The sequence below is a fragment of the Molossus molossus genome, unplaced genomic scaffold, assembly GCF_014108415.1.
Source record: "Molossus molossus isolate mMolMol1 unplaced genomic scaffold, mMolMol1.p scaffold_m16_p_17, whole genome shotgun sequence".
Taxonomy (NCBI): Eukaryota; Metazoa; Chordata; class Mammalia; order Chiroptera; family Molossidae; genus Molossus; species Molossus molossus.
In genome coordinates, this window is record NW_023425352.1 from 10,694,054 (window position 1) to 10,707,901 (window position 13,848).

Below are 13,848 nucleotides of genomic sequence, written 5' to 3' on the forward strand. Positions count from 1 at the left end.
CCTGTTCAATCCTTACAACACTTACTGAGGAGGTGTTATTCCCATTCTTGACAAAAAGTTCAGAGAGATCAGTAGACTGACCTAAGACTAACAACCAGGAATTGGGGTTTGGGGAGAGCCACTTTAAAATCTGGGAGGCCTGCCGCCCCTCTCTGCTCAGGGTCTAACCTAGAGCTGGGTTTCGACAGTGCAGAGGGCAGTGACGTGGGTCAGACGCTGGGCTCCACTCCTCCAGGCCACGCGGCCAGGCAGCTTCGTGACCTTGGACATTCAGACTAGTGGCCGCATCGCTAAAGAGAAGGTCCTCCCATCACGAACCAGATGATCCTCGAGAACCTGCGACCCACGTGCTTCAGGGCCCACTTCTGACCACCTCTCAACCCAGTGAGGTTGGAGAAAGCCAGCCGCGCCCTGGGAACTGGGCCACCACGCCGTCCTTGCTCACCGTGTGTTAACGTAATGGGCCGGACTGTTTCAGCCCCTGTCTGCTTTTCAGGGTGCAAAGCGTGCCCACTGGTCCTCCCACACCGCCCCGGGGGCCCACCGTGGGAGAATTGGGAAGGAGCCCGTTATGTCCCCCTGTGCAGGGAGGCTGCCCACGGACGCTCAGGATCCCAGGCCGGTTTTGTCCGAATCCACCTCCCGCGGTCCCGGGGGCAGTGGGTCGGCGGAGAAAGGTGTGCAGAGCGAGTCAGGGCGAACAGGGCGCAGGCCCGCACGCCTCCCGCCAGCGCCAACCTGCGGCGCGGGCCTCGCAGGAGAAGGCTGAGCCGCAGCGGCGACCCGGCTAGGGCGAGGGCGACGGCCCGGTGCCCCCGCGGGGCATCCCCGCCCCCGCCTCGGCCCGGCGCCGGAGCGCCCCGCCCGCCCGCAGGTGCAGGCTCTCGGCGGCCGCCTAGGTGCGCGGGGATGATCTCACTCGCGCGCTCCGCGCCAGGAGGAGGAGGAGGAGCGGGAACCAGTCCAACTTCCGGGTAGCGAGCCGCACGCCGCCGGCGTCTTGCTCCTTTCCCCCTCCCGCTGGATCCCTCGCCGCTCCCTCCTCTCGTCGCAGTGCCGACCCCACCTGTCAAGATGAACAGCTCGGACGAGGAGAAGCAGCTGCAGCTCATCACCAACCTCAAGGAGCAAGGTAGGCGGGCGCGCGGCCAGGTGTGGGCAGCGGCGGCCCCTGGGCGGGGACGGTGCGGGCGCTGGCTTCGGGCTGGAAGCCGGCGGGAGGTTGCGGCCGCGTGGTCACCGCCGCCGCGCCGTCAACCGCGGGGAAGCGTCCTTCGCGCCCGGGCGCAGCGGAGATCCCCGGGCCGCGGGGAACGTGCGGTGCCGGAGTGTCGGCCCCGGGGTGCGGGAAATGCTGCGGCGCTGGTTGCTGTAGCTGGCGATCTGGGGTGTGGGGGGAAGGGACGAGGATTCGGAGCGGGCTGGGCCCCACGCTACCACCTTCACGCGGGATTAGCATGTGGGGCTGCGTATCTGGGGAGGGGGTGGCGTGGGCAGCTCAGCTGGTCCTGCTTCCTAGCTCTGCCCCACCCTTGCCCTTTGGTGCAGGGAGGCCTGCGGCATTGAGCTGTAGCCTCTCCAGCTTTTCATTCTGGTTTGCTCTAGTTCCTCTTTCTTTACCCAGATAGGATTTTCAGGCCATGATAGGTTTTATCACTTCCCATTTTTAGACATTTATTAGTCAGTGAGCCTGCACCCTGCGAGTGTTCGGCTTCCTGATTTAAGACTTGGCTCTCCTCCACTGGGAAGCCAGGCCATGTCCAGGCACTGCTACACTGCCTGGTAATGGCAGATTATCCTTTAATAAAGAATTGTTTTCAATCAACCATTTCCTCACTTACCACACTTCTGAACAAAGCCCAATGAATGTGAACCTAACACTTTTTACATTTAAAATTATTATTACCCTGACCAAAGGTAGCCCGAGAGTATGGGTCAAGAAAGAGAGGAACCATACGAATTCAGGAAGTAAAAACATGTAGGAACACGAGCCTTTCTGACAAACTTGCTGGTGTGGCCACCATGTAGAAGGGCCACTTATGGCCCCTTCTCTGTGGCTGATCATTGGTGTTTAGACCCCAGCTTTTTCACGTCTCTTTGCTCAACTCGCCAACTCTGTGAACTTGGAGGAGATGGTACCCCTTCCAGGGATCCTAAGGTTAATCAAGTCTTACCTGACCTATTGCTCCTTAAAACCACCTACCCTTCGAAAGGGTTTGCGAACCCCTCTGGAGTATACGCTCCAGGTAACAGATCTGCTCACTGTTTACTTTGCGAGCTTGTTTACTGTTTACTGTGTGACTTGTGGAAATTCTTCAACCTCACTAAAATGGTCAGAACACATTCCTCTGTGGTATCTAGAAAGTGTTGGATAAATGTTCATGGATTTTGCCTTCCCAGTACCTTCAACTCCCATTGTAGCTTAGCCCAAGGTCATAAAGTCACCAGCATCAGTGAATCCAATGGTGGGCAAAATGCCTTTATCTGGAATTTCTCAAGTGTTTTAGTGAAGGGTTGGAATCTATTAGTATTTTATTAAATGTCTAATAACAGCCCCCCAATAACATAAAGCCTTTTAAAAATTCAAGTCTAGTTGACATATAATATTAGTTTCAGATGTAAAACACAGTGATTCAACATTTATACCATAGGATATAATCACAGCAGTAAGTCTAGTAACCATCTGTCATTCTACAAAGTTACAATGTCATTGACTATATTCCCTCTTCTGCATACATTATAGTCTTGTGACTTATTTATTTTATAACTGGAAGTTTTTACCTCTTGTTCCCTTCACCTTTTCATCCAACTCTAAAGACTCTTAATTCATATTCTAGATGCTGGAGATTTCATTATTGGTAATCTCTGTCAGAGGGTACCAGATCTTTTGATGGATGGTCAGTTTTCAAATCATAACAAGATTAAGTAATTCCACTTCTTTTTATTCTGTATATAATTTCAAGGGTAGAGTAACAATGCAGATAATCCACAAGTTGTTTATATCTGGTTTTGGAGTACACTCTCTGTTTCTATGTTGTATATGAGAGCTGAGGACAAGAGGGGATTCTTAAGTGTCTGGTTCTTTCTCATATGGGAACACAAATCCATGTCATTGCTATTTTTAGAGGATGCGTTTTCTTGATTATGGACATATCAAACATAGAGCTTCAATTTGTTTCTTAAAAGGTACACTTTATTTTTTTTAAAGAATATTGAGTCTGGTTACACATACACAGGTCTTGGAACTTTTTTCAGCCCACAGTGTGATTTTTATACATCCCAGAACCAGGGCATTTGTTTGTCATTGGATCATAGACAGTGATAACAAATTTGAGAATATTTAATTGCTATTTGACCAATGAAACTAACTGGGAAAATAGGGATTTGAGGTGGAAAAACAGGAAACTAGGTGTTTGGGCTCTTATCTATATTATAATCAATTCTGTAAGCTGATGATGTGTATAATTTATTTTTGAAAATAGACAATACTTTTTACTACCTGTTAATAACATTGTTAATGACTCCACTACCCCTATTTAATGTGAACAAGAACTAATATCCATTTAATATTCTATTTTCCTTTTTTAATATTGAGTAAACACGCTCATTTATTCTTTTAACCAATACTTACCAGATACCTACCATATATAAGGCCCATGTGCTAGTCACTGGGGGTTGAGATGGTCTTTGCTCTCACCAAGTCTATTTTCTGGTATCATTCATAAAATAATCATATAAACACATTTGTACAATTACAAATATTTTTTCTAGGATAGATTCTTAGAAATGGAATTGTTGGATTAGAGGATATGTACACATAAAGTTTTGCTAGACATTGCAAAAGTGCGCTCCAGATATCCGTACCAGTTTACATCTCCCCCTTATCCCCCCCAGCATGAAACCACACACTGGTCAACATGGACTAACAGCAGTCTATTAATTTTGACAGCCCGACAGGTTTCTTAATTTTGCCAGTCTGATGAACAAAAGTGGTACCTTTAAAAATTTTATATCACCCAACCTGGCCGGTGTGGCTCAGTGGTTGAGCATCAACCCATGCACCAAGAGGTCACCAGTTCGATTCCTGGTCAGGACACATGCCCGGGTTGTGGGCCTGATCCCCAGTGGGGGGCATGCAGGAGGCAGCCAATCAGTGTTCTTTCTCATCAATGTTTATGTCTCTCTCTCCCTCTTCCTACCTCCCCCTCTCTCTAATATCAATAAAGAAAAAGAAATTTTTTTTTTAAATAAAAGTTTTGTATTACCTGAAATCCTTTTACACGTTTATTGACCATGGCGGTTTCATCGTATTGTTCCTTCCTCAGTGGGGTTTAAGTGTGAAATGTGGACCCATTCCCCGGGAGGGAGTTCAGGAGGAGACTCCGATCCCCTCGGAGTGGCAGCGCTGGCAGCAGCCTCCCTAATGTGAAGCCCTCAGTGGTGTGAAGACGGTTGCTTTTGACAAAAGTTGTGAAATGTAATGACGGAGTCTGTCATAATATGAATAATCTCTAATTTCTACTTACCATTCCTTAAGCTCTATGTCTTATAAATCACACCCACTTCTGAATTCCTTCAAAACATTGTATGTTCCCTTCTAGTGAATGGTATAATTAGCTATATTATGTCTTTCCAGAAAGTTATATTATGTCCTTTAAAAAAAAAATTAGCCAGTGTGCGATTGCTTATGTTCAAGCAGATGTTGAGGTAATGAGGTAATTCTCTTTTTGTCTTTTGGGGGGCTTTATTTTATTGGACTGATTGACATCTCTAATGCACTGAGAACTGGCAACTTGGGATACTATTTCCAATGCATAGTTCTTAGCTGCTAAAGTGGACGTTTTCCTTACAAAACATCATGCAATTTGCTCCCCCTCCAGAATTCTGTTGGGAAATGATAGACTTTGCTTAGCATTTGTTTAAGGTACATGATTTTCTTTGTCATTTATTCAACCCACATGCACTGAATATTCATAGCCAGGCACTGTGCTAGGCATCAGAGATACCGAGATGAACAAAACCTTGTCCCTGCTGGTGAGGACTTTCTACTCTATGGTGGTAGGCATGTAAATTCCTGGACGGGTGCCTAGTTGACCTAGTTTGGGTCATGTGTTTAAATTCTTGGGCCAGAGAAGGGCAGGGCACCTTGATTGGCAGCCCCGACAAAGACCAAAGGATTGGAGTATTGTCCAAAAAAAAAAAGAATGGTGTGCCACTACCAGAAGTGGATGTGCAGGCTGGGCAAACACAAACAATGGCTGTCCACTAAACTGGTCAACATAGTAATGACATGTCATCTGGAACTTATTGAGGAAGTTCTGAAGAGAGTGATTGTCACTTAACCATAGGATGTTCTAACATAATACCAAAACAACAACAAGCAACCCAAGAAGTATGGGCTGTTCTTGAGCCAACGCTATTTAAAATGGATTTCCTATTTGAAGATCATTGGTTTTAAAGCAAGGTAACTCCTTTCATCTTTACTTAGTATTCTTTTCCTCAAGATTATTGAGATATTGCTTAAGGTTCAGATGAAAATTGAGTCAAGCTTATTCTTAGAGCTGAGCTAGTAATTAAAAGAGGAATCCAGTGTTCCCTTGGCTTCTAGGATAGAAAGTAGCCAGAGCATTATTTTGACAGAAGGGACTGAAACTGTTGCCTACACAATGACCATATCAGTCTGGAAAAGCTAAAGCAAGGTTAGTGTTGGATCCACACAAAGTTGGTCACCAACTCTTTCTGTAAATGACCAGATAAATATTTTAGACCTTGTGGGTCATTTAATTTTTGTTGCAAACCAGTGTACTTATTAAAAATGCAATTTCCTCCTAAAGTTGGCTAGCCACTGCTGAAGACATCAGTTGGGCAGCCCTTCATGAGATGGAAACTCAGCATGGATGGAGGCACTATGCCCTCTAGTCAGAGTTTCACTGTTCACACAACACTTCCGTTACGTAGATAAAATCATAGATACGTTCATAGAAAAAAATCATAGAACGTAAAAGTACAATGACTTATTCCATCTAATTCATTGTTTCTCAATATTTATTATACTCTTAAGGAGTCTTTTTATATATTCTCTCTCCATCAGCCTCCCTCCCTGTAAAATTTTAATGTTCCAGATATGTTGTACATATTTTTATGTACTGTGATCCTCTGGAGGGCTACAAACCGTTGTAAAATCTAGGATTATTTTCTTCTTTGAGGGCACTATCACCCCATTGATAATGCATGCTCTAACCCCATTTCTATTCTTCAAAGTTATCTAGTGTTAACCTTTTGTTGTATTTCTTTCCAGAAATTGTGTGCTTGTATGCATATATTATTTATCACTTAATATATAAGGGGTGGGGCAAAAGTAATTTTACAGTTGTGAGTATGCAAAACACAGAGTTTATTCTCGCATTATTTATTATTGTATTATTTTCAATATGAACAACTGTAAGCCTACTTCTGCCCCCCCCATATTATAGAATTTATATCAGTACATATAGAGTTCAATCTTTAACAATTGATTGGATAGTGTTCCACTGTGGATCTCCCTCAATGTAGTTAATGTCATCTGGATGGACACTTCTGTGTTTGTTTTCTTTTTTTTTTTTTGCTATTAAAAATAATGCTTCCAGCCCTGGCCAGTTTGGCTCAACGGTTAGCGCATCAGCCCATGGACCAAAGATTCATGGGTTCGATTCCAGTCAAGGGCACGTACCTTGGTTGTGATTTGGTCCTGGTCAGGGTTGTGCAGAAGGCAACCAGTCAGTGTGTCTCTATCACATTGATGTTTCTCTCTCTCTCTCTCTCTCTCTCTCTCTCTCTCTCTCTCTCTCTCTCCCTCCCTCCCTCCCTCTCCCCATCTCTCCATCCCTCCCTTCCTCCCTTCCACTCTATCTGAAGATAAATGGGGAAAAGAATATCCTTGGGTGAGGATTTTTAAAAAATGCTTTCAGCAATAGATAAGAGTTGGAGACATCAGTATGAACTCATGTTTAGCTTAATACAGATGGTTATATATAGAAATGTGAATAGATATGTATATACATTGGGTTAGTGTGCACACATTTATTTCCTTGCTCTGTCAGCTGAGACCCAGAAGCACCAGTAGCCATGAAGCCATCTAGCTCCAGAACGTGGCTTCTTATCTCACTCTGGTTAAAGGCACAAGACTCCTGGGAGAAACGGCTGATTCTAGGACTGGGATGGCGAGGGCAGGAAATAGACAAGATGAGCCTGGAGCATCTTGTACCAGAAACCGAGCAAGTGCTCCAACAAGCCCACAATAATGAAGATAAGTCAGGAGATACAAGAACCTACTGAAAGAACTTCCAGTGCCCCAAAATGGAATAATTTGAACAACAAAATATTAGATTATAACCTAAAGTATGAAACAGATGTTCATGAGTCCATACTGATAAAAAGCAAATGATTGGATGAACAGGGAGAAGAGACAAATTTTCTATACAAACAGTTCCAAATGACATGTGCAGATACTCCTGCTCACAGAGTCCCAGCGGGGTGCCCTGTTCCCTCAGTGGCTGCACACAGTGCCTTCCCCCCAAAGAGGGCGGTGGAAGGAGGGAAAGAGTAACTTTACAGTGGAGAAACCTGACAGACACATGACCTCAGCTAGGTGATCAAGGTCAACTTCAGTGGTGATTTAAGTCATGTTGATAGTATGTACCTCCCCCCCCCCCCCGAGGAGATTTTATCTTTATTTTGTTTCCAGCCTCCACTGAGGATAGTACGTACCTTTGCTAAGAGGTGATGAAAATGGCACTTTACCTCTGTGTCTTCCCCTAAAAACTCATCACCCCAGTCTCATCATGAGGAAAACATTGGACAGATCCTAATTGAGGGATATTCTACAAACTGTCTTACTGGTACTGCTCAAAACTGTCCAGGTCATCAAAAACAAGGGAAGTCTGAGAAACTGTCACAGCCAAGAGGTGTCTAAGGAGACATGACAACTAAACGTAATGTGGTACCTGGATGAGATCCTGGAACAAAAACAGAACATTTTGTAAAAACTAAGGACATATGAATAAAGTACGGGCTTTCATTCTTAATAATGTGTAGGCATTGGTCGATTAATTGTAATAAATGTACCATACTAATGTAGGATGGTGATAGTATTGGAAACTGATTGTAGGGTATATGGGAACTCTGTAGTATCTTTGCAATTTTGCTGCAAATCTAAAGCTTATTAAGTTAAAGTTTATTGAAAATAGTGCTACTTACATTCTTGTACACATATGTCTGTAAGTGCAGCTGTAGGAAAAATTCTCAAAAGTGGAATTATTGGATTCAAAAAGTATGTGTATTTTATTTTATTATTATTATTATTATTTTAATCCTCACCCAAGGATATGCTTATTGATTTTAGAGAGAGAGGAAGGAAGAGAGAGAGAGACAGAGAAGCATAGATGTGTGTGTGTGTGTGTGTGTGTGTGTGTGCGCGCGTGTGCGCAAGAGACACACAGAGAGAGAAACATCAATGGGTTGCTCCCCATTCACCCTCCGACTGGACCTAACTGAGAATCGAACCCACAAACTTCCTGTATATGGGACAACACTCCACCCAACTGAGTTTCACTGGCCAGGACCAAAAAGTATATGTATTTTATTTTATTATTATTATTATTTTTTAGTTCTCACCTGAGGATAATTTTCTATTTATCTGCAGATAGAGTGTGAGGGAGATAGAAGGAGAAAGGGAAAGAGAGAGAAACATCGACACGAGAGGGACACATAGACTGGTTGCCTCCCACAGCAGGGACAAGCCACAACCAAGGTACATGCCCTTGGCCGGAATCAAACACCTGACTCATTGATCTGCGAGCCCATGTTCTACCGCTCAGCCAAACTAGCCAGGGCAAGTATGTGTATTTTATTTATTTTATTTTTTATTTTTTATTTTTTATCCTCACCCGAGGACATTTTCCCATTTTTTTGTTCAGGTAGAGTGGGAGGGAGAGAGAGGGACAGAGAGAGAGAGAGAGAAACATCGATGTGAAAGGGACACATCGAGTGGCTGCCACCCGCACAACCAACCAGGGCCGGGGACAAACTGCAACCGAGGTACGTGCCCTTAGCGGGAATCGAACCCGGGTCTCTCAAGACCGCAGGCCGACGCTCTAACCACTGAGCCAAACCGGCCAGGGCAGTATGTGTATTTTAAACCTTGTGCTGTAGATTTTTTTCTATCAAGCTGTAACAGCCAAGTTTTGCTTTAAAATGTAGAAGAAACAGCTTCTGTTTTTCCTCTGCTTACCATGCTGACTAAGCATTTTAAACATTAAAACATGAGTTCTGAAATTTGTGTATGGTATAATGAACAGCAGTGTATTAGGGTCCTTTTAGTTAAAATCCTCTGTAACACAAATCAGTGCATGATTCTGATATATAGGTTTATTGTAAATAAGACTTTCTGGGAACAGTTTTAGGCTTATGGAAAAATTGAGCAGAAAGTACAGAGAATTGCTGCATAGCCCCCTCCCCCCATCCCCCCTGTTATCATCATCTTTTGTTACTGTGGTACATTTCTTAGAATTGAACAAATATTGATACATTATTATTAACTGCTGAAGTTCACAGTTTACATTAGGGTTTATTCTTTACATTGTACATTCTGTTTTTGACAAACGTATGACCTCTACCTACTATTACATTATTATGCCGAATAATTTCAATACTCCAAAAATTTCCTCTGCCCTACCTGTTCATCGCTTCTTACTTACCCCTGAACTCCAACCACTGATCCATTTACTAGCTCCATAGTTTTTTGCCTTTTCCAGAATGTTCTATAGTTGGAATTGTACAGTATTTAGCGTTTTTAGATTGGCTTCTTTCACTTAGTTATATGCATTTAAGGTTCCTCCAAGTCTTTTTTTCCAGCTTGATAACTCATTTATTTCTCATTATCACTGGATAATACCCCATTGTGTGGATGTACCATAGTTTGTTTATCTCCTCACCTGTGGGTGAACATTGTTTTGGCAATTATGAACAAAGCCGCTATAAACATTCTTCGCGCGGTGAGGGAAGTGTCTAGTCCTCTGATAAGGTCTTAGTCTCTGAGCGAGCCTGTGCCCCTGGGCTATGACTTTCACAAGGGCTTCTCTGTTTTGTTTTCCTCCTCAGCTGAGACAGGAATGCTGGAGTTGGCTTATTACATCCCTTCGAGTCTGTTAGACTGGTAACATAATTTCTCTTGAGGGCAGGCATGTTAAAAAGGACAGAATGCTCTGAGTATATTTCAGGATGGCTGTGTCTGCCCTCCCTGGCCAGAAGCAATAGGGACATTTTCTCTGATACTCACTGTGAGGCCCTGCTAGCACCCCAGGAGGTAAAAGTCACGAAAGTGTTGGGGGCCCTCCTAAGACCAGTTCATCCTCAGGTTTCTGACTCTCAGGCTGGTTGGAATGGAGCTTCCAGCGCTCTGTCATCACAGTTTGGGTTTCCTGCTTTGGTCAGTGAGCAGCTTCTGTACCCTGGCTTCTTTTTTTTTTTAAATTAATTATTTTTTTGTTACAGATGTTTCTCCTTTTTTACCCCATTAGCACCCCCCTCCCCACCCCACACCCGCCCTGTCCCCGGCTTTGTTGTCCATGCCCATTGGTCATGCATACATGCATGTAAGTTCTGTGGTTTATCTCTTCCCACCCTCCTACCCCCTCTTCTGAGGGATGTCAGTCTGTGCCCTGCTTCCATGTTTCTGGGTCTACTGTATTCCTCAGACTGTTATGTTCATTATATTCCGTATATAAGTGAGATCATGTGGTATTTGTCTTTTTCTGCTTGGCTTCTTTCACTTAAGATAATACTTTCCAGGTCCCTCCATGTCGTCTCAAAGGATAAGAGATCTTTCTTTCTTACAGCTGCATAGTACTCCATTGTGTATATGTACCACTGCTTTTTTATCCATTCTACTGATGGACACTTGGGTTGTTTCCAGATCTTAGCTATTGTAAATAGTGCTGCTATGAACATGGGGGTACATATATTCTTTCTGATTGGTGTTTCAGGCTTCTTAGGGTATATTCCTAGAAGCAGGATCACTGGGTCAAATGGAAGTTCAATTTTTAATTTTTTGAGGTAACACCATATTGTTTTCCATAGTGGCTGCACCAGTCTGCATTCCCACCAGCAGTGTACTAGAGTTCCCTTTTCTCCACACCCTCACCAACACTTGTTGTTTGATGATTTGTTGATGGCAGCCATTCTGACAGGTGTGAGGTGATACCTCATTGTTGTTTTAATTTGCATCTCTCTGATGATTAGTGATGTTGAGCATTTCTTCATATGTCTCTTGGCCATTTGTATGTCCTGTTTGGAGAGGTGTCTATTCAGCTCCTCTGCCCATTTTTTAATTGGGTTCTTTGTCTTCTTTTTGTTGAGTTGTATGAGCACTCTATATATGTTGGAAATTAACCCCTTATCTAATATATCATTGGCAATTATGCTCTCCCATACAGTGGGTTGCCTTTCCATTTTGATGATTGTTTCTTTCGCTGGGCAGAAGCTTTTTAGTTTGATGTAGTCCCATGTGTTCATTTTCTCCTTTGTTTCTGTTGCCTTAGGTGATGTATCAGTGAAAATTCTGCTCCGTATGATGTCCGGAATGTACCTTGGCTTCTGCTCTAAAGTTGTGATCCTCTGTGTTGGCTCAATTGTCTCCAGTGTTTGGAGTAGCAGTTTACTCTGTGATCTCAGTTCTCTGCCAGATCTCAGAAGAGTTGTTGATTTTGGGCTCATTCAACTTTGTTGTTGTTGTGAGGATGGGAATATCAATTTACATGGTTTTTGTTTTGTTTTTTTTTACTATACCACACCAGAAATCAGACTTATGTACGTGTATTTTAAAGGTACTCTGTTTCCTTCCTTCCTGTTGGGTAATTTGAAATCATTAATATAGTTCATCATGAGTGCTTCTCAAGCATCATCAATTCATTAACACTGAGCTGCGTGTTCTACCAAGTAGTGAGTGAATTCCAGGCTCGGCATGATTTCTTTTCAGATGTGAAATCCGTCACCTTTGTTTTCGGATCAGTTTTTCCAGCAGTGTTTTCCCTGACTTTTCTAATGCTTTAATTAACGAGTGAGGTCTAGATGACTTCTCCTTCTACTCTGGCTGTAAGAGCGGGCCCACTGGGATGTGTGCAGAAGGGAGCACTGTCCTAATTGCACATTATCTGTTATGACTCATGCCCTCACCCCCCATTAATAAGTCTTTCAAGGCTCCAGGAGCCTCAAAGATGCAGACTGAATGGATGAGGATCTACATTGGAAGAGCTCACGAGGCAGTGTTTTCTGGTTATATTTGATGGCTTTCTTTTTATTAAGTATCCTGTTGTAACATATGATGTAAGAGACCCTTTTACTATGGGGAGGAGAGTACGTGCTCTTTCATGGTTTGTTCATGTGAAGACTTTGATCCATTCTTCCTTCCTGAATTTAACACACATTTATCAAGTGCCTACGTATGTCGGGCATTGTGCTAGATGTGGGCATCTGGATACATATAGACAGAGGCCTCACCCTCGAGGACCATTTCTGGTCTAGCACTTTGGTCTAGCACTGTATATAGTAATGCTCAGTGATGTTTTTCACACGAATGACAGGGAATCAGTAGACTGGTTCTGCCTCCATCGTTACTTACCGTGGGATTTGACATCTCAATCTTTAAAATGGGGATGTTAATATTTGGCTTAATTGCTGTACATCACAGATTGATATGGATCAGCCCCTCATCCAGCATCGGCATCGACTCTGTGCTGGGTGTTCTGCTGGGTGTCAGCAATGAATCAAGTGGGAGAAAAGGCAAGAGAACAGACCTGTGCTCAGATCATTCATAACGTTGTATGTCGATGCTTTGTCCAGTGGAGACACGCGAACAGTGTACTCTGGTGATATATTAGAAATATAAGTGCTGAGTTTTACCTGAGGTGTATGGGGAAGACTTATTAGAAGAAATGAAACTTGAATTGCCTTGACAATGAGGAGGTAGGGAAGGTGTTTCCCTTGCAGGCAGAGGGAAAATTTGTGTGTGTGTTAATCCTCACCTGAGGATATTTTTCCATTGATGTTTAGATAGAATGGAAGGGAAGGAGGGGGAGAGAGAGGGAGAAACATTGATGTGAGAGAGATAAATCATTTGGTTGCCTCCTGCACAACCCTGACCACACGACCGCAACCAGGTCGGGATCGAACCAGAAACCCAGAACAAACCCACCACCCTCTAACCGCTGAGCCAAATGGGCCAGGGCTCTTGGGTCTTTTAAATAGGAGAGTGAAATGACCAAGTTGTTTTGTTGCTGTACTATCTACCTTGTTAAAGCATGAACTTGGGATAGAGGGAGGCTAGGGGCCAGCTAAGAAGGTGTTGCTATCACTCAGGGTCGGAATGAGTGCGGGGGTCCTGGCTGCAGAGGAAGGGCGGTTGGAGAGTCGTTTCAACCCATAAAAGGGCAGCTCGCTGTCAGCGTTCATGTAATTTTACGCAAACACCCTTTTTGAGGCTGAAGCAGATCTGACTGGTTTTGATTGCGAAAATAAAATGTAAAAACTGTTCTCGGAGTTCTTCCTAAACAGAACTTGTCTCTGATGCTAATGTAACAGAACCGTACACGGTGCAGCCGCAAGCACCCCTAGCGAGTAGTCTCAGGCAAACAGGAACTGGGCCAGGAGATCTGAGCGGTTCGATGACCCTTTGGGGGGGCGTGGTAAGTGGCGAATCAAGGGTGATCCTGAGGGACTAGCCCGAGGACTAGTGGGGATGACCCCGAGGAAAGGAAATTCCATACACAGGAAGTAAGAGGTTTCAGTGAATGGGAGTCCATGAGTCCACTTTCC

The 13,848-nt window shown here is 43.9% G+C and overlaps 1 protein-coding gene across 1 annotated transcript in view; it reads left to right on the plus strand.

The window, feature by feature from the left end:
* Positions 1–971: 971 nt before the first annotated feature.
* Positions 972–13,848, plus strand: part of SHTN1 (shootin 1) — a 99,111-nt gene continuing 86,234 nt past the window's right edge. Inside the window, exon 1 of the mRNA XM_036265796.1 lies at positions 972–1,132. Within this exon, the coding sequence (XP_036121689.1) occupies positions 1,075–1,132 (58 nt within the window). The 5' untranslated portion in view covers positions 972–1,074. The remainder of the gene's footprint in view (positions 1,133–13,848) is intronic.